At 41.1% G+C, this 21,647-nt stretch overlaps 1 protein-coding gene across 1 annotated transcript in view; it reads right to left on the bottom strand.

Moving 5' to 3' along the window:
* csmd1b (CUB and Sushi multiple domains 1b) overlaps window positions 1–21,647 on the bottom strand; it is a 2,043,836-nt gene that overhangs the window by 797,960 nt on the left and 1,224,229 nt on the right. The window contains exon 11 of the mRNA XM_078213588.1: window positions 3,527–3,651. Coding sequence (XP_078069714.1) covers window positions 3,527–3,651 — 125 coding nt within the window. The remainder of the gene's footprint in view (window positions 1–3,526; window positions 3,652–21,647) is intronic.

The following is a 21,647-nucleotide window of genomic DNA, read 5'->3' as shown; positions in this document are numbered from 1 at the left end:
CTTTCAATTTCCAGCATATCTTTTCGACCACACAAAAAATGCAACAGATAGGCCCAATTATAGATGTTGCAAAGGACAATTGGAAACATGCACAGAACATTTCTCGATTCAGAAATGCTTTTCGAATGGTAAACTTAATCATTGAGCTCTTGTCACTTGCACACAATTCAATCTGCGTGTATCCGCTAAAAACTGTTCAGCTTTCCTGATCTGGCTTGCTTGAGCAAATTGCAGAGTTTTAGCCAAGTCACTGCATCAGACCTTGGGGCACCTTGTCTCAAGAGGCAGCAAATGGAACAGAACTTAACTTGACTACACTTCCTCTCACCCTGCTTTCATCAGAGGAATGGCAGCTAGCCTACCAGAAGGCTTCTGTCAATCTTCATCTGTAATCATGCGGCCACTTCAATGTGAATTATTTGAGAACAGTCCTTGCAGATGTTGTTTTCTTCCCCAGTATTCCTTTGGGAAAGTGTTCAATCACCACTTATCATCTCTCTTCGCGGTCAGTCTAGTTAAGATCAGGGACTCACGATTTGGGAAACCATGATATATATGGCCATACATTTTTCACAGATTGCATATTTTGCACAGATTATGAACCAAAAATATAATGAAGAGCAGTCAGCACCGATGTAAAAGGGAAAGTTATGTTTTACCAACCTTACTTAAATAGCAAGTGTAGCTAAAATAGTGGATGTGACCGACATTTTAAAAGACCTTCTATTCATGATTGTTGTATTGTTTATGTAAGCCTACTTCCGACACTAATAAATAAACTTAAACATTGCGAGAAAATATGGAAAAATGTATCCGAATGCTTGGTAAACAGGTTACAAAACAGAAGCCAGGAAAACAAGCAGAAGGTAGGAAATGGTGCTCCACATGAATTGTGCTGGGATCATTGTTGTTCACAATTTGTCTAAACGATTTGAAAGTGGGAATAAGAAGTACCTTTTCAAAATTACCAAATTGTGGGGGGTTGAGGGTTACTGTATGTATATTTTAGTCGGGGGAAATAAGGAGACAACATTATCGTCAGCAATTAAGAGACTAAATGAGGTAAGGCTCCAGATACACAAATAATTAAAATTAAATTAAAGGTTAACAGACTCATGAAATGGAAAACTGAGTGCCAGGGTTTATTTTTAGATCAAAATAATTCAAAAGGAGAGATGTTAAACTTCAAGAAACTTGATTAAACCACACTTGTTGTGCTATGCATAATGTGAGGAAATCCATAGTTTGCAAACTTTCGTTTGCACTGACCATCGTTTGAAAACCTGTCTTTTTTTACTTAACTGAAACAGAACTTAATAATCTCCCCTGTGGCAAGGGACATTGAATCAGGAGGGTAGCAGGTGGGAACCTCACAACCTGCCCATTACCACCCCAAATAAGACTGGCAGAAAGTCCCATGGACAGTATTCCTGCCCTGCTGTCAATTGATGCTCTTAAGTGAGCAATTAGTAATCATTCACCCATGCCTGGGTCTATCAGTCTATTCTTGTGTTGAGAAAGGAGCTGAACCTTTAACTGGAAAAGGCTGAGTTTTGAGGAATTTTGTAGTTGAGATTAATGCCATATATATTGAAGTGACCACTAAGGAAAGGAGGGATCTGTCTTTGTTGTATCAGCCATTTAGAGAGTAATGCATTGTTTCTTTTAAATATGATTTGGCTGTTAATTCATGTTTAATTTATGTTGATTTTGGTTTTATTGTTAGAGTAGAAGTTTTAAAAAGTGAAATCTTGCTATAGGTTTTTTCCATTGGGGTCTTTTGGGAAGTTTAGTCATTTCATGTTATTGACTTTGACAGGGATCGTAAGAATAGTTCTGATCCCCATATTACAAAAATAATATAGAAGCATCGGAAAAAGCTTACAAAAATATCAGAACTGAAAGGAAGCTGGTATCAGGAAAGGCTGAACAGGATTAGGCTCCTCTCTCGAGAAAGGAGAAGACTGAGAGGTGAACATACAAATTGAGAGCAGGAGTTAGCCATTCCACACACCGCCCCCCCCCCCCCCGCCCACCAAACCTGTTCCACTGTCCAGTAAGGACATGGCTGATCTAATTGTGGCCTCAATTCCACATTCTGTCTACCCCTCAGTAACTTTTGACTCCTTTGTCAGTCAAGAATCTAGCTACATCAGCCTTAAAAAATGCCTCCAACGCTCTCCAGGGAAGAGAGTTCCAAAGATTCACAACCCTCTGATAGAGAAAAAAAATTCTCATCTCTGCCTTAAATGGGTGACCTGTTATTTTTAAACTGTGTGCCTTAGTTCTAATCTCTCCCACAAGGGGAAAGATCCTTTCGGCATCTACCCTGTCAAGTCTCCTCAGGATATTGTATGTTTCAATAAGATAATTCTTGAATCTTCTAAATTCCAATGGATAAAGGTCCACCTTGCCCAACCTTTCTTCATAAGATAACCTCCACCCATCCTAGGTATCAGTTGTGTGAAACTTCTCAGAACTACTTCAAGTAAGGAGACCAAAAACTATACTCAGTATTCTATATAGGGTCTCACAACCAGCTTTTACATTTCAACGTTTCTGCTTTTGTATTCTGTTCCCCTTGCAATAAACAACAAAATTCGATTTGCCTTCTGAATCACTTGTTGTACCTGCATACTTACTTTTCCCGATTCACGTACTAGGACACTTGGATCCCAGGGTACTTCAAAACTCTGCAATCTCTCTCCACTGAAATATTCTTCTTCTTTTCTGTTCTTCCTGCCAAAGTGGATAAGTTCACATTTTCCCACATTATACTCTGCCAGTTTTATTGCCCATTCACTTAACCTATCTGTGCCCTTTGCAGATTCCTCACTTCTTCTGGACAACTTACTTTCCTACCTATCTTGGTATCATCAGAGATGGCCAAAGAGAAGTCATTAAAAAATTATAAAGAAGTTCAACATGTGGACAGTTCAACGTTGGGGGCTATATCATTAATAACTCCACTAAGGCACTGGGAGAAATTTTTTTACTTCAAGATTGATGAGTGTGTGGAACTTGCTACGACAGATGAATAGCATAATAAGCACCTGAGGAAGAAAAGGATAGCGGATATGATGATCGAGTGAGATTAATTAAATAATGTGGGAGGGGGTTAAATGGAATTTTTAGCACCAACACAGATTGGTTGGACCAAATGGCCTGTTTCTGTATCATAAATTCTTAGTAACAAATTCACAGCTCTAATCAAGATTGTGAATAATCTTCCATGATAATACATTAGTGTACAACACAGAGGCTGACTTAACACATGCCTTTTAAGGGCTAATAAAAGTTAAAGAAAAGTAATAGATTTTTGAACCTCAGTATCCCTGTTGCTTTTCTGGTAAACTTTGAGAAAATAGTTTAGTGATGATATTTCCAAATGACTCTGCGTGGGGAAGATACTGAATTAGTGCATCACGTGTAGAAAAGGAAAACACCATATTTTCTTTCGGTAAACAGAGCGACAATGTCCTTTACCTGAAGTAACTGGGTTTTGAAACCATTCTTGATAACTTACCCCGGCAGACTGGCCTGTGGTCGCTCCAAGCAGCCAATGTGTCTGATACTTTCTGACAAGTAATGCTTTTGGACCCTTGAAGCACATAGTTGTCATCACATGAAAACTGTAAACTGGCTCCCAATCTGAAAGAATTAGAAACAGGATTGCAAAGGTTACTATTGTGCAAAAGTATTGTAATGCCCTCTTTCCTTCATTTAAATGTCTTAAACCACAAAGACATCTGTGCAAGATAAATATTCAACTCCTTAGACATTTAATGAAGCAGATTTTCAGTTGCAATTTAGAGTCAAATTTGGGGGCCACAATTTCTGAGCTATTTAATTAAACTCCTGTTAACTACAGAAATGAAATAGCAGCAAGGGTAAACAGGCCTAAATCCAGATATACTTACTTATATCAATGTTCACTTTGGCCTGTGATGTTAGGAGGGGGAATAGTGTTTGGAATCTGTCCACCCTACAAAGTAAGGAATCTAACAACACCAGGTTAAAGTCCAACAGGTTTATTTGGTAGCAAACGCCACTAGCTTTCGGAGCTACCGAAAGCTAGTGGTGTTTGCTACCAAATAAACCTGTTGGACTTTAACCTGGTGTTGTTAGACTCCTTACTGTGTTTACCCCAGTCCAACGCCGGCATCTCCACATCACCCCTACAAAGCCAGTCATGTGAAAGAGGGGATGTTTGTGACTCCCTACGTTGGGAATTCCCATGAGCCAGTGGCTGTGAGCACCATCCTTGCTCCATGAAGATCAACAATATTTGGCAATTGTAATCCAACGCATAGTTAAAATTGGAATATTTCTGGCAAGGTCACATCCCAGGATAGGTGCCTGCCCCAAGTTGCATTCCCAATGATGCAGACACCCACTGGCAATATGTAAAATAGGGTGACTTTGCATCTAAACCCGCACGTAGCAGCACAGATTTGGATACTGAATGCTGATGTACGAAACTTTGTCCCACTGTTTCATTAAACTCACGGTTTAAATTCTGTATTATTGAATTTCTGAATGTTTGTTGACACCTACTTCCATACAAATTCTTACTGCACTGAAAAATAACTTTCTTCATTCAAGAACGCTTCACAGGTAAATGAAGTATTGATTTCCTTAATAGATTCAAAGCAGATGTCCTTGCTTGAGTGATCTAGCCTGACAAATTCTGGAAGATTTTCCCTGTACGGGTTGCAAAATCTGCTTCCCAGGTAAAATGTTCCAGGATCCTTTTAAATTTTGTTTCCATCCATCTAAGTGTTCCTGGGTGAAGTATTGAACACACATTTCTAGAACAGGACCAGAATTGCCCAGGCTTTTTAAAAGGAAAACCTACTTTTTGTCAATCTGGGCATATTAGGCCACTCAGACCCACCATAAAAATCACATTCTGAGATAACAAGCTTCAAAATGACCCAGTCCTGCAATGTCCTGAGTGGATTTTTATTATGTAAAAAAATGGATATTATCCCCATGTTTGTTTTCTCTTTGTTCAGATCATCTTTAGATAATTTCTCCTGTAAGTATGTGAGACAGTGAAAAGTGACTTGCAGGATTGGTCGAATCATAGAATCCCGACAGTGCAAAAGGAGGCCAGAATCTGTCACATTGATTAATTGAAATCTTTTGCGAGCAGATATTACATTGATACTTCACATCTTAGACTCACTACCATTGAAAACATGTTGCTGCACCAGTCAGTTTCCAGTGTGACCCACTACTGTCCCTTTTGTTATCTCTTCCATTGATGTCTTTTGGCTGTCTTGAGCAGCTTGTGCCTTAGGTGTAGGCACTTCTGGCTGCAGAATGCAGTCGTGGAGCTGGTTAGTTGTGGTTGGACAATGGAGTGTTGACAAATAGAACAGTACGGCACTGGAAAAAATGCAGCGTAACAATATGGTTACATATAAAAATGCCTAATGTCCAAAAGGCGCTATGGGCTACTGTGCCTTTATGGAACAGCTGATCATAATTAGCATTTTATAGCGGTCTCCCAAATAAAAATATTGTCAACGTGAGCTTTTTCCACTCTTTACTCCTTCTGAAATTTGTTGTAGCTGGAGGTTATCCCTGTACAGTCTGGAGAATGAAATTGTACAGCAATCAATTATAGTCAAAGCGGCATCCTGCAAACCTCTGGAATTCTCTCTAAGCAAAGTACTAAATAGGCTTTCTCTAAACCCCCCACTCAGAGCTCACTTCTCAGGGATTAGGGAACAGAGCTTGGAGGAAAGTACAGGCTTCAGGCATTTTGGCTTACATTTCAGACATCTACCAGCCTGCCCTTGGCATCCATTTTAAAATTATTTTATCACATTTAGCAATTACTGAATAATAATCATCCTCTAAAAGGCTTGGTTTTTGAACCTTCACTTTTAAATTTTGATATCTTACCAACTGCAATGTGGCAACACTTTAAGTATGAATAACTTAAAGCATTTGCACATAAACTGGCCAATCTAGGTAAATCTTTTATTGCATAGCTACCATCAGGAAGATAGAAATATAGGAATAGGAGTGTGTTAGTCATCGCCTCAAGCATTCAACTAAATCATAACTGATCCGCGTCTAACTACAACTACCTGTCTTGGTTTTGTAATCTCTAATACACTTGCCTCAGAAAAATTAATCAGAAGCAAATGTTACATCTTAGCCAGCCTGGCAATTTATTCAATTTATGCATGCATATTATTTTGCTTCTGAACCTGCTCAACTGTATAAATGGTTAGATCCAGCAGAGGGAGGCAGGCAATATTACAAAATGGCTTAAATGGGAAATAATTCTGTAACATAAATGGGGAATAATTTTTCACAAAGAGATTCAGTTAAGCAAAAGAAGGTGGTAACCTACATGATAACACACATGATGACTTGTCGTAGGATCACAGAATGTTTACAGAACAGAAAAAAGGTCATTCAGCCTATCATGTCCTTGCCAGCACTTTGTGAGCACAATTCACCGACAACCACACCCTGCCTTTTCCTCCATAGGCCTGTAAATATTTTTGAGACAGTTATCCAACTCTCTTCTGAAAGCTGATTTAATATTCCCCTAGCTTACTCTTGTTGTGATATGCATGTTGTAGCTTTAAGATGTATCTTAACTGCTGTCAATCACTGCACCTACCATTTTGACAGGAGTGGATGTGTCTCCAGAAACTCAGTCTACAGTAGCAGATGATAGAAGTGGGATATAAAATATGTTGCCTCTCAGTTAACATTGTTTTTATATCATCTTATTTTCAAATAAAGAATCCACATTGTTGCTTCACCAATCCTCACTGTGTGATTAGTATGTTTATAGCAAATTTTTTTTTAATTTCAAAAATATACTTTATTCATTAAAAAAACTCTCAAATAAGACATTGCAAACGACAGATCCAAAAGTTACAAACAGTGCAAAAAATGAATCATTTTAACCCTATAATACAGTGCTTATTTACAAATCATTACATTCCTAACATTTCATTACTTAAAGCTATGTACATCATCCGAGTTTACTGTGTGCTGTTATTTTTCAGATTGGCACACAGTTACACAGGCCGAGGGTATTCTGCAGTTACCCGGCCCTCGGTCTGCCTCGGTTGAGACGCTTTACACGGTGGCCTTTCCCCATTGTGCCTTTGCGGCGGCTGCCCCAAGCTTGAGCGCGTCCCTGAGCACGTAGTCCTGGACCTTGGAATGTGCCAGTCTGCAACACTCGGTCGAGGACAATTCTTTCAGCTGGAAGATCAGCAAGTTTCGGGCGGACCAAAGCGCGTCCTTCACTGAGTTGATGACCCTCCAGCAGCAGTTGATATTTGTCTCGGGGTGCGTCCCCGGAAACAGCCCGTAGAGCACAGAGTCCTGCGTCACCGAGCTGCTCGGGACGAACCGCGACAAATACCACTGCATCTCACTCCAGACCTTCTTTGCAAAGGCACATTCCACAAGGAGGTGTGCAACCGTCTCATCAGCCCCGCAGCCGCTTCGAGGGCAGCGTGCGGTGAGGTTGAGACCTCGGGCGTGCATAAAGGATCTGACGGGGAGTGCCCTTCTCACCACCAGCCAAGCCAGGTCTTGGTGCTTGTTTGTGAGTTCTGGTGATGAGGCATTCTGCCAAATGACATTGACAGTCCGCTCAGGGAACCATCCGACAGGATCTGCCGTCTCCTTTTCTCTCAGGGCCTCAAGGACATTACGTGCTGACCACTGCTTGATAGCCATGTGGTCAAAGGTGTGTTTCCGGAAGAATTTCTCCATGAAGGACAGGTGCTGCCGTACGGTCCAACTACTTGGAGCGTTCCGCGGCAATGTGGCCAGACCCATCCTCCGCAACACTTGGGACAGGTAGAACCTCAAAAAATAGTGGCACTTGTTGTTAGTGTACCGAGGATCTACACACAGCTTGATGCAGCCGCACACAAAGGTGGCCATCAGGATAATATGTTTATAGCAAATATAAGAATGTTACATGATGACAGCATGGTTTTTGAAGATTTGACTGAGAAACATGTAAGCCTTAACCCTTTCATGCACAGCAAGGAGAACTGGTGCAGAATTTAAACAACTATCAAACAGAAATTTACCATGTGTGCGGATTCTGCAACACTGTAGGGATTCTCCACATTGTCCCTTTATTCTGAGATCACACGTTGCTCCAGCCAGCAGACACTAGGTCCTAGTCAGATTGTTCAAATTTGGGAATGCTTAACTAGTATAAATTCATCTGCTGTGAAGTTTGTGAAGGAACAGAAATTAAACGGCATACTCCAGGTGGTCTAACTTTCAGCAGAATTGTACAGACAGAGGAACCTATTAGTACTGCTTACAGTATCCACAAGCAGTCGGAGGATATTAAACACTGCAGCCGGGGCTGGGACAAAGAATTGATCCGGTAAAGTGTCTAACAACTGCCAGGAGAAGCCTGTACAAATGTTGTTTTTCATAGAAACATCGAAAATTGGAGCAGGAGGAGGCCATTCAGTAAAGCTGCCATTCATTATCATCATGGCAGACCATCCAACTCAATAATCTGATCCTGCCTTCTCCCCACCATATTCTTTGATCCCCTTGGTCACAAGTACTATACCTAACTACTTGAAAACCTACAATGTTTTGGCCTTATCTGTTTTAGTTTACTTTTTAAGTCTGCAGGGCAAATTTGCACCTAACACTCTGTTTTGTGGGCAGAGCATAGAGTAAGCCTGGAAAATAGAAACAGCTCAACAGTGCCACAATTACAGTCAAGCAATAAATTATAACCAGCTAAGTCAGTGGCACTAAAGGTACTGAAACTCAAGGGGCCAAAATCCTGGATAGCTAATAATTTTTAAAATCCTGCAAAAGAAAATGACCACAAAATTTCTAACACTCAATTTGAAAGCAACTAACCTCCTATCTCCAAGTTTATTTTGTTTCAGCAACATATAGTGCTGTTTTCTTGACTTCAATATTTCCAAACCAGATAAAGAAGCTATAAAAATTAAAACTGCTACAAGAAATGAAGACCTCCACAGACTGAACACATTAGGTTAGTCTGATGACTATATTGAAAATCCAAACAAAATATGGTCAACACTTGAAAATCGATTATAAGAGAAAGCTCTTAAACAGAATACACCACCTGGAATTCATGTCTCAGGCAACAAATGACAGCGACTACTGACAAATGCGAAAGTAGATGCAGAGACAAGGGGTGGGATTTTCCGGCTGCGCTCACCCCAAGACCAGAAACTCCCGCCCGAGGTCAACGGACTTTGCATGGTCCGTGTCCTGCCCGCTACAATTCCCATGGTGGGTGGGATGGGAAAATTTTGCCCTCGAGGTGTGATTGCAACTTCATGGTAGCTGAGCTATTTGGCAGAATAATCAAGCTCTGCTAGTACCAGCCCAAATGTTCTTGAATGAAATCATGACTGCAGAGGGCAAAACTATACTACTACGTGGATAAAGTCTACAGTCTACATAATGCATCCACCATTGGCACAATAGCCATACAGGCAAGTCTTGTAAAGAAGGTGGGTGACGCTGCCTCATATATACACCAAGATATTGCCCAGTTTTTAATGCTGTATACAAGGTAAATGGAACCAGAAGACATTGGAAGTGCCAATGTGGTAAGCAAAAGCTGGAACAAGTGATTTGATTGACATCATGAAAAGCCATATGTAGATGCCAGACAGATACTGGATTCCAACCAACCAAGAGGGCATACCAGACATCATTGCAACAGGATTCAAGAAATGTTCAACCAAGCTACAAAGGTGAAGATGACGAGCACATTGATACATAAAGTGAGAAGACATTCAGTTCAGTTAACATAAAAAAATGCATGGTGCAGTGGTACAAACCGAAACCTTTGCTGCCATCCAGATTACATGCCCACAAAAGCAGAGTCAGCATCGTTAACATGTAAAACTGGATATTGTTGCAGGTGCAAACATCTTCCATTTTATACACTGAGATATATGTACCCACAGAAGTGATGATTGAACCAACCCCTATCAAAATCACCATGTACAATGCTTCAGAGGTTCCATTACTGGAATCCATTATGCCCAAGTGCCATGACAACAACCAATCTGGTTATCCTAGATATTCTGTGTTATGGGCACCATGGGTCCAGTGAGTGCAGGTCCACTTGCATGCACAGACCTATCATTGGTCATCATCCATGGTATTGTTAATACATTAATGAGGACTACAGATCACAAGGAGTACCATTGGAAACACTGTGCTTACACTGGGAGATAATCACTCAACTCTGCATCACACATCATCAGCCAATGGGTTAAGTGGCACCATATGAATGAAACATGCATCCTCATTCTGAACGTTTACACCTGATCAAACTGCAGAACAAATGCAGAATTACTATTTGGCAGACAAGGGCAGACAACAGTTGAGGGAAGGATGAAACATGGCTGTTTTGTTTTTGTGATCTCTTCTGATTGCTCTTTGCTGAACATATAACCAGTAATACCATGTGGTTAGCAAAGACAAATCACAAAGGTTTAAAATCTTCAAAGCCATACAGTATCCAGGCTGATCTAGGAAACCAGCAAGAACTGATTAGCAGCTTTGAAAATGTGACATAACCTGCAAGAAGTCTGCCGATCAGAAACAATCCTGCAAGAAATCCTCAGATGTGAAACTGAGTAACTTCACTGCAGGTGCAACAGAAACTTACTTGCGGTTTATGTTTTTCATTCCTGTTGGAGAGGGGAAAAAGTTAGTTTATGAAAACCTGGCGGAACGTATATGTGTTGGAGACACAAGATTGATTTTGTCATGAGGTTTTGAGCAATATTCCTCCTGGTCAATTCTCATGTGTGACATATATTCAGAAGACAAAGCCATGTTTCCTCCTATGTTCGAATGTATGTTCATCCTTTCCTCTTCCAACTTCCAGTCCATTTCTTCAGCTCGTCTGTTCTCAGCCCAGCCCCACAGTTTCTCTCCTCACTTCCAACTCTTCATTTAGCTTCCATGCTGCGTGCCGGGTGCCAGTGTCATCAGAATGCAACCCAGGGTTATTTTCATCTGAGAAAATGTGATTATTTTGGAAAATGGCATTTTAATGTGCAGTTTTGAGAATAATTTTCTTTGATATTCCAATTTTCTTTCTCTTCTTCAGGTGACAGTGAATAACCCCCCCCTCCCCCACCCCACCCCATCACTTGGGAGATATGGGCTACAAATTTCTGGCTGTTCACGCCGGTGGGATCTTCTGATCCTGATAATGGGGCACCTCCGTTGTGGGTTTCCTGGCAGCATGGGCTGGAGTCAGTGTGAAAGCCCATTGACAGCGGTGGGACCAGAAGATCCTGCCACTGGCGATTGGTGCGCCACCTCCAGCTGTGAGAAACACACTGGGAGGAGGACAGAAAATCCCCCCCTTGAAAAATTAAAGCAAAAGAAGAGTATGGGAGTGGGAGAAGGGGTCTCCATGGGTTTCTAGCAAGTATTTATCTCTCAAACAACATTACAGGAAAAAAAACAGATTATTTGGCCCCATTACACTACTCTTTGTGAGAGTTTGCTGGGTGCAAATTGGGCTGTTGCATTTCTTACATTACAAGAGTAACTTGTCCTTCTTTGGCTGCAAAGCATTTTGAAATATTCTGTGGCTTTGTAAATCTCTTTTTAAGTACAAAATTTCCTTTCTATCAAATAGGTATTGTAAGTTGCTGCAAGTGGTAGAATGCCACATTCAGCTTTTTAAATAGTTTTTTGTCCTCCACCGTTTGTGAGCTTTTCTTCTCTCTACTCTTGAAGTCAATGGGGATTTTTTCCGTATATACGACCAGTCACCCGATAGCTTGCCCAGGAGGCCATTTTCTATGCCTAAGCCTGAACAAGTGATTGTCAGAGGTCTTCTTCTCTAATGGCCCACAGTGTCCAATCCTGTCCTTATTCAAAAATCCACATATTCCCTGATCAGCAGCAAAGTCAATAGATAATAGTCAGCTCAATACTAAATTCTGACTGTCTCAGAGAAATCCCTTTTACACAAATACATCCCCATGACTTGCAGTCGATGAACTGAATATGGAAGTGCTTGCTATTTCCTCAAATTTCATGCAACCATCAAAGTACAATATTCCATCTGCCGCCTTATTGCCCATTCTATTTATATCTCTTTGCAGCTCTTTGTGTCCTCCTCACAGCTTACATTCCCTCTGAGTTTTATATTGTCTGGAAGCTCCAATATCTTGCCCTTGGTTGCTTTCAAATCATTAATATAGTTTGTAAATGGCTGAGGCCTCAACACTGCTGTGTGTGGCATTCCTCTAGTTACAACATGGCAACTTGAAAATGCCCCATTTATCCATACTCTCTGTTCCTTGACCATTAATCAATTCTTTATCCATGCTCATATATCACCTCAAAGTCCATTCACCCCTATCTTGCTTGTTAGCTTTTTATGTGGTAATGTTTGAAAAGTCCAAGTATCCACTTGTTCCACACCATCTGCTCTATTTGTTACATCCTCACAAAACTCAAATAACTGTCAAACATCATTTCCTTTCTGTAAAATCATGCTGACTTTGATAGGTCACTGTGAGAAAACGTGATTCTTTTTTCTACCTTTCCTCCCTCTCCCTTTATCTCGATAAGTCTGTACCTGCTCCTGTAGTAAGAAGTCTCACAACACCAGGTTAAAGTCCCCCAGTCCCCCAGTTAAAGTTACCCCAGTCCAACGCCGGCATCTCTACATCATGACTACCACCTGCTCCTGTATCCAACCTTCAACATTCAATGCAATAGCTTACTTACAATATTTGAATGATGCAACTTAACACTTAGTCAATCAATGATGTATTCAAACAACACAGTAAACTCAACACCAGAAAGCATTGGAAAACAATGAATTTTGTTCCATTTACATTAATTAATTCTGAGTTTGCTTTCAGCTCTGTCTAGTTAGTGACTGTAAGATTTATCATTAATCAAACAGGAATTACTATTACTATTTTCCATATAAGAGTGCTCATCAAGTGATGAATCCCAATAAAAAATGACACCATGCTCATAGTGTTCAATTGCTTATCCAGAAGTTCTTGAAAGCAAATTTCAAGCAAATTTGAAAGCATTTACAAAATATTGACAGGAAATTATGAAAGAAATGGGAAAAAAATGAGCAGAGTTTTTATCGAACATATGAAATGGAAACAGATATATGCCATTTGATCCTTCTAGCCATCTTTGCCTTTAAGATCATGGCTGATCTTCTACCTAAACTCTATGTTCGCTCACTGTTCCGATATTTCTTAATTTCTGTAGTACCCAAAGATCTATTTATCTCAATATTGAACATATTCATTGATTGAGCATTCTCTAGGTAGAGAATTACAACGATGAACGAAACTCAAAGTGAAGAAATTTATTTTCATTTCAATTGTCAAGAACTGTGAGCCCTTGTTCAAGATTTACCTGCCGGTGGAACAGCCTCCTAACATCCACCCTATCAAGTCCTTTAAGAATTTTATGGCCCAGATCTTCAGTTCTCCAAGTGGTCAGAGACAAGACAAACCCCAGATGTGTTATGGGACCCAAGTAAAAGGAGTCCATTGGAATTGCCTGCAAAGTTTCCGATGGGCAATTCACCTGTGCTCCAGAGCCCTCTGAAAAAGTCACAAACTCTGAGTCAGAGTTGGAGATTTCCGAGCGTTCCCACTCAGTTACCTGAATACTGACCAAGGAAATGTTAGATAGAAAAGTACCTCATCTGACACCTGTGTAGCCATACAAATAACCATCCCAGTCTACCCTTCCCCCAACCCACTGACTACCTCCCCCGAACTCAACCTGACTAGCCCCTAACCTAACCCGACTACCCATAAACCAAGCTAATGCTCCCAATCCAAGCTGATCTAACCCAACCCCACCACCCAATTCCCATCCTCACCCCCATGACTATTCACCCCACCCAGTTTGACCAGCCTGCCAACGCAACTGCCGCTTGATCCAACTTGACTAACTCCAACCCTACTCCCCCCAACTTGACCAGATCACTCAACTCTGCCCCAACCCCTGCCAACCTAACCTGACTCCTCCCCAATTGGACTCTCCTCCAACTTAACCTAAACCAAAATCATCCTCCAACTACTCCTCCCAACAGGCCAACTACTCCTTGACTCCCCCACAACCTGACATGAATTTGGTTCTGAAGTGGCTCAAGGCACAACTGCCAAAGATGCTCCAGTGGAACACCACACAGCTTGTGTGGACCGTAGCATTTGAAAAGATTGAGATTGGGTGGGATGAGTCATGTTGAGATTAAAGCAGAAGGGTGAGGATTTTAGATTTGGGGCTTTGGGGTTTGGCAGTCATTGTAGGCCAATGAGGACAATGGGAGGGGATCTCGGTGCAATACTATACAGGGGCAGCAGAGTTTTGGTTCAGCTGAAGTTCAAGGAGAGTGGATAAGTTGAGGCCATCAAGGGAGCACCGGAATAGTTGAACGTGGAGATGCCAAACAGGTATGGATGAGGGTTTCTGCAGCAGATGAGCTGAGACAGTGAAGGAGGTGAGTGATTTTATGGAAGCAGTTGAGGGAAAGGAAATGGTATCTGAAGCCCAGCTCCAGTCAAAAGGGATGACAACTATGCAAAGAGTCTTGCGCAGCCTGAGACAGTAACTGGGGAGGGAGATGGAGTCAATGCTGAGAGTACAGAATTTGTGACATGGGTCAAAGACAGTGACTGCAGCTTTCCCAATCATTAACTGTAGGAAATTATGGCTCATTCAAAACTGGATGGGAAACAAGGAGCCAGAAAACTGAGAAGTCAAGGGATTGGCTTGCAAAATGCTTGACGGATGTACATGTCCCATGCAACATGCTTCTGACCAGGATCATACCACCATGCAATAGGTTTTATATACGTTTGTCAACTGGCCCTCTTGTAATTGACTACTGGTTGGTAGCCAGAGAACCATTTGTAAAAGTGCTTCCCACTTAACACATTCAATGAGCAGGTTAAGCTAAATAAACCAGTTCTCACACATTTGACATAAGCACATCATGTCCAGATTTTAAAAAGCACCAAACGTACAATTGCTGGCTCACTGATTCCAACAGGGCAGCAATGGATGAGGTGCGTGGGATGGGAAGAAGGTTGGCAAGGTTAATCTCCTGCCAATGCACTGGGCTGGCTGATCAGTGACAGAGCAGAATTGGGAAGATCAGACTGCTGCACAAAAAGGAATCAGTATTAAGTGCCAGAGGCGTTTTTCAGAATGCTAAGAAAGGCACAAAGGGAAAATAAGGTCTCAATCAAGGGGGATTTGAGCATGGCAGGTGACAGGAAAGCAGAGGAACAACAAGGTAGGAATTGAGACTGGAAAGTATTTAAGATAGGAGAAAAGAAAAGAAGATTCAAACCACAGCAGAAAGATATAAAAAAAACAACAGTCTCAGGGCTGGTGTGGCAATCAAAACACACAAACCAGTGGACACAGAAGGAGATTGGTTTGCATAAGCATGATGGAGATAAAAGGCAGTGGAGAGCTGATACAACCCAATCCAATATCCCTGTGATGCATCAACTTTTGGATAGTGTTGAGTCAACTTATACTTGTGGAGTGGGGGATGGATGGGCATCCAGAGGTTGCCAAACCAACAAAGTATCAGTTGAGGAGAAGCAGAGTCATCCATAAGCCACCAAGGCCTTTGACAAGGTACTGCATGGTAGGTTGTTAAATCTCACAGGATCCAGGGTGAGGTAGCCAATTGGATATGTTGTGGGGAAATTAAAAAAATGGTTACCTGACACACAAAATGGTTGCCTGGCACACAAAATGGTTACTTGGGAAGGGACATTAAACAGGCACTGGCTTTAGCACAGACAAGTTACTTAAAATTAAAACATGCAGGAACCGAAATGCTGCAGGAAGCTAGTCAGAGCTTGAGGCACTTTAAAGATAAGGGCAGACCCAGAACAATAAAGACTGATAATAAGATCAGCCCTAGATGGGAACATAAATGCATAAATGCAACAAAACCAATCACTGAATGTATAGATCGAAACCAGTCATTGATAGAGGAAATGTATCCATTTTATGAACAATGTTATGTTAACTGCCCATATCTGTACCTGTCTGATTGTAACGATGTGTTAACTATCGATCACCATGATCTGTCTACTCAACTTATAATGATGTGCTAACGGCTAATGTCCGGACTACCTATTATCTGAAAGGTGTAAAAATGATCAACTGCCATTGTATGATTGAGAAGGTAGCTGCCAAGTACTGCAGAGTACCAGTGCTTTCTCCCCGAAGCTTTGTGTCCAAAATAAAACTGGATTATTGAACTTCCAGTCTGACTCCGGTGGTAAATCTCCCACAACAGATACAACATTGGCTTGATGACAGAAGACAGAGGGTGATTGACAAGGGTTGTTTGTCAAACTGGAGGCCTGTGACCAGCAAAGTGCCTCAGGGATCGGTGCTGGCTCCACTGTTATTTGTCATTTATATTAATGATTTGGATGAGAATTTAAGAGGCAGAGTTAGTAAGTTTTCAGATGACACCAAGATTGTGTCATAATGGACAATGAAGAAGGTTATCGAGGATTGCAATGGAATCTTGATCAATTGGGCGAGTGGGGTGATGAATGGCAGATGGAGTTAAATTTAGATAAATGTGAGGTGATGCATTTTGATAGATCGAACTTACTCAGTTAATGGTAAGACATTGGGGAGAGTTATAGAACAAATAGATCTAGGGGTTCATAGGTCCTTGAAAGTGGAGTCACAGGTGGACAGAGTGGTGAAGAAGGCATTCGGCGTGCTGGTTTCATTGTCAGAACATTGAATACAGGAGTTGAGACGTCTTGTTGAAGTTGTACAAGACATTAGCATGGCCACCCTTGGAATACATTGTGCAGTTCTGCTCACCCTATTATAGAAAGGATATTATTAAACTAGAAAGAGTGCAGAAAAGGATGCTACCGGGACTTGGTGATTTGAGTTATAAGGAGAGGCTGGATAGATTAGGACTTTTTTTCCTGGAGCGTAGGAGACATAGGGGTGATCTTGTAGAGGTCTATAAAATAATGAGGGGCATAGATAAGGTAGATAGTCAACATCTTTTCCCAATGGTAAGAATAAAACTAGACGGCATAGGTTTAAGGTGAGAGGGGAGAGATACAAAAGGATCCAGAGGGGCAATTTTTTCACACAGAGGGTGGTAAGTGTCAGGAACGAGTTTCCAGAGGCAGCATAGGGGTGAGTACAATTTTATCTTTTAAAGAGCACTTAGACAGTTACATGGGTAAGATTGGTGTCGAGGGATATGGGCCAAACACGGGCAATTGGGACTAGCTTAATGGTAAAAACTGGGCAGCATGGACAAGCTGGGCTGAAGGGCCTATTTCCATGCTGCAAACGTCTATGAGTCTATGGCACCAGAAGTTAATCCAATGGTCTAACATAATGGCCTCGGTGTGCACATTGGTGCACCAGTAATCAAGAAAATTGGGGGGTAGCATTCAGAGTGAATGTCAAGGGCAAACAGCAATGGAGACCATGGAAGGGCGAAGGGTAAAATTCAAGATGTCAGTGCAGATTAGCTTCCTGGTCCAAAGATTAGCTGCAAGTTGATTAGGAGCATGTGTGACAAGAAGCTTGAAGCTCCAGACTAGGGTGATGAAGAAGTTCTCTGAAAGCTGAATGGAGCAGATCTTCTCAGTGACCAAGGGAAGCAAGCATAGAGCCGAAAAGCAGAGTGGGATTAGATAAGACTCACTGCAGCTGTATCATGTTGCCAGAGCCCATCAAACCATTTCAAAGTGTTGGATAAGGGAGTGTCAGCAGTATGGGAGTGACATCAAGAACAAAATGGGAACCAGCGGCAATGAACCAGAGCTAGCCCAGCACTAGTAGTAGCAAAGACAAATAATAGAATACCGACAGTCCAGATGAAAACAGTGTTCCAATAAAAAGCACAGATAGAAATGTGTCATAGCAAAGCTCAGAAGCGAGCGTTGTAGTGGTATTTACTTCTGCCCAAAACTTAAAAACTAGGAAGTCATCAGTAGGTAGCAGTCCAGATAGAAGATGGTCACTGGCATTCATCAGTTGCAACAATTCTCATGAAGTTAGCAATTTCTTCTGCTTGGGAATGCAAGCCTTCTCGAGCACTTCTTAAAAACTGAGTAGATTGTAAAGTCCATTATATGTCCCTCTGTAAAATGTAAACATTATATGGAAATGATGGGAGTAAGCTCTAAAAAGAAATATGGAACATGCACTGAAGGAGAAAGTTACTGTTAAGCCTACACATATCATTGATTCAGTTGCTATTAGAATAGTTTATTTATTAGTCACAAGTAGGCTTACATTAACATTGCACTGAAGTTATTGTGAAAATCCCTGAGTCACCACACTCCAGTGCCTGTTCGGGTACACTGAGGGAGAATTTAGCATGGCCGATTCACCTAACCTGCACATCTTTGGACTGCAGGAGGAAACTGCAGCACCCGGAGGAAACCCTCGCAGGCACAGGGTTAACGTGCAGCCTCCGCACAGACAGTGACCCAAATCAGGAATCGAACCCTGATGCTGTGAGGCAATTGTGCTAACCACTGTGCCACCATCTGTCTGGTTTTGATTGACTCCTTCAGACAGGCTGTCCAAGTCCTGAAAACAATACACAATAGAAATACTGTAATAATGACAGGAATAATAGGCTTTAATTGCAAGAATATACTCGAAAACATGGGCTATTTTCTTTGTACAGAGACAGTCAAGAGATTTGAAAGAAGGGTACAAAATAACAAAGAAATTGAAAACAAAAATGGGAACTAGCTATTTACACTGGTCTGCTTTCAGGACTGTTACCACCCTTGTGGAGACTTATAACTTTTAAAAGCAAGAACTGATGGGCAAGATTTCACTTTGTAAAACTTTCAATGCAACAAATCAACCAATATCAACAGAATTGAAACACAAATTACCAGGCAAAGGATGTTTCAAATAAAAAGGTAAATTTCACTTTTAAATAGTCGATGCAACAAAAATACTCCTCAGTAAATACAAGCACCCACATTATTTTCCACACAAATGTAGTACCGTGTTCAATCTCCCAGGCTTTCCAATTCAGCCTCCATTTTGTAGGATTTTTCATATCTCACCCCATTGTTTGGCCCCTTAAGTTATATTCACCGCCAGCCATATTCCATGCGAATTCCCCAGATACCACCAGCAAAGTGTATGTCAATGAATTCTCTCTTACTCGGGTAATGATAGTGCTGATGGGACTGTATTCTGAGAGCCTTTCTTCTCCATTCTCTTTAAACAGTCTAGTGGGCTCCGGCATCTTTGAGATAGCAACAATGCAGCTTACCTAATCCATAATCCGTTGCCCTTCCTGTCTTCTGCTCTCTTCAACTTAATAATACCGGCAGTAAGGCAGTCTCTGTTCTATTCTCATGGATCTGCTTCAACACCAGGATCTGTTCTAAACTGCCAAATATTCAGAGAGAACATCGCTTGTGCCCTCCTTACACAAATTCTCATTTGTATTCTGAACTGCCAAACAAAAGGTGCTGGCTGACCCAACCCCATTACAATTAGCTTTTTATTTGTCCTTTGATTCTTAGCTCTTCATCCCGACGGCAACCTTAGGTTGCATGGGCATTTCTCACCAGAAGTGTTACTGTTGGAAAAATCAGTTTGGAAAGCACAAGCCATGGCTCACCTCCAACCTCAGTCTGAAGATTGTGGGTTCAAGCACCTCTCTCGAGAATTGAGAGCATAATGTACATTGACACTTCAGCACAACACCAAAAAGTGTTGCACTGTGGAGGTGTTGGCTTTGGTGAAGCCAAAGGAGATATTATGACTGATGCCAAAAAGAGATCAAAGAGGAGACCTTATAGAAGGGGCAGAGGGATCATTGAAATGGTTGAATCTGAAGATGGTAAATGTAGGTGGATTTAGGGCAGATAAGTTGCATTAGGCATGGAGCTGAGCGATACTACAGAGTTGGAAGTGGATAACCTTAGTGACAGAAAGGATATTGAATTGGAAACTTAATTCAGGATCCATTGGAGCAACAAAAGTTAAGAGCAATTAGATTCAATTTGAAACAGTGACAGAAATGGAAGCTGATGACGAGAGTAAGAGTGCCAGGAGTCAATGAATCCTTTCCCCAATAACATCAGTCTTCTTGAGGCTTATTAGAGGAAATTCCCTTTCCAAGATTGGATTTCAAAAGCACAAAGTGTTGGTTGCAGAGACATGCTGGTACTCAGTGGCTGCTGATTATCAGCCAAGTGGGATTTATAAAGCAATCTCCCATTCTTCGGACATAATGATATATTTAGATAGGCCACTAACATCTCACATAATTGGGACTGGCTTTTCCAGAGAACATAAGCAACAAATATATCGGAAGAAAAATTGTTTCATCCAAACAACAGAGGCATCACTAGCGTGGAAAACAAAATGGCTGAATTTTAGATATTGGAAAAGTTCAACATATGTCCAAGTTTTACAACTTTTACAGATGCATCATAGAAAGCATTTTTTCTGGTTGTATCACAGCTTGGTATGGCTCCTGCTCTGCCCAAGACAGCATAAAACTACAAAGGGTTATGAACAATGCCACGGCCATCATGCAAACCAGCTTCCCATCCATTGACTCTGGCTACACTTCCCGCTGTCTCGGAAAAACAGCCAGCATTATCAAGGACCCCACACACCCGGACATACTCTCTTCCACTTTCTTCCGTCGGGAAAAAGATACAAAAGTCTGAGGACACCCACCAACCAACTCAAAAACAGCTTCTTCCCTGCTGCCATCAGACTTTTGAATGGACCTAACCTCGTATTAAATTGATCTTTCTCTATAGCCTAGCTATGACTGTAACACCACGTTCTGCACTCTCCCGTTTACTTCTCTATGTATGGTATGCTTTGTCTCTATAGCGTGCAAGAAACAATGTTTTTCTCTGTATACCAATACATGTGACAATAATAAATCAAATCAAAGTTATTGCTGCTAAAAGACAAATAATTAAACAGATTCAGCTTTCCTCAAATGAGAAAAAAATGATAAACGCTTATAGAATCCATTCATTGGCTATGTGACAGTTGGACAAGAAGAGCTGAAAAAAGCTTGCTTTATTCTCGATTTTGCTTGGCACAGTTCCATAACATTGTACTATTAAAAGAGGGAAGGCAGGATCAGGCTACTGAGTTGGATGATTAGCCGTGTTCATAATGAATGGTGGAGCAGGACTGAAGGGCCGAATCATCTCCCCCTACTCCTATATTCGATATTTACCCTCAGAATTGCGTTATGTTCAACAACTTTACATTCTTTTTCATCCAAGGACCAAACCAATATATTACAGAGAATTGGAATATTCAGATTTTTTTGTCATCGATACATGCTTGATATGTGCTCTCTACACAAATATTTTGGAACATAATCCCTGAAAATAATCCACAAATCTGTTGTAACCATTTCAAATTCATTTGTAATTTTTACAAATGAGATGGATAATCTTAAGGAATTTTACAAGTCAGCCCAGTATAAATTGAAGTATTTTCTTTGTAATTTGATGAACAAATGCAAAATGGAGAAGTATTGTTTATTCTGCCAACATGAGCAGCTAATGCAGTTAAAC

Source organism: Mustelus asterias, chromosome 5 (genome assembly GCF_964213995.1).
Source record: "Mustelus asterias chromosome 5, sMusAst1.hap1.1, whole genome shotgun sequence".
Taxonomy (NCBI): Eukaryota; Metazoa; Chordata; class Chondrichthyes; order Carcharhiniformes; family Triakidae; genus Mustelus; species Mustelus asterias.
The sequence above is the reverse complement of the archived record's forward strand: the minus strand, read 5'-3'. Positions and strand labels throughout refer to the sequence as shown.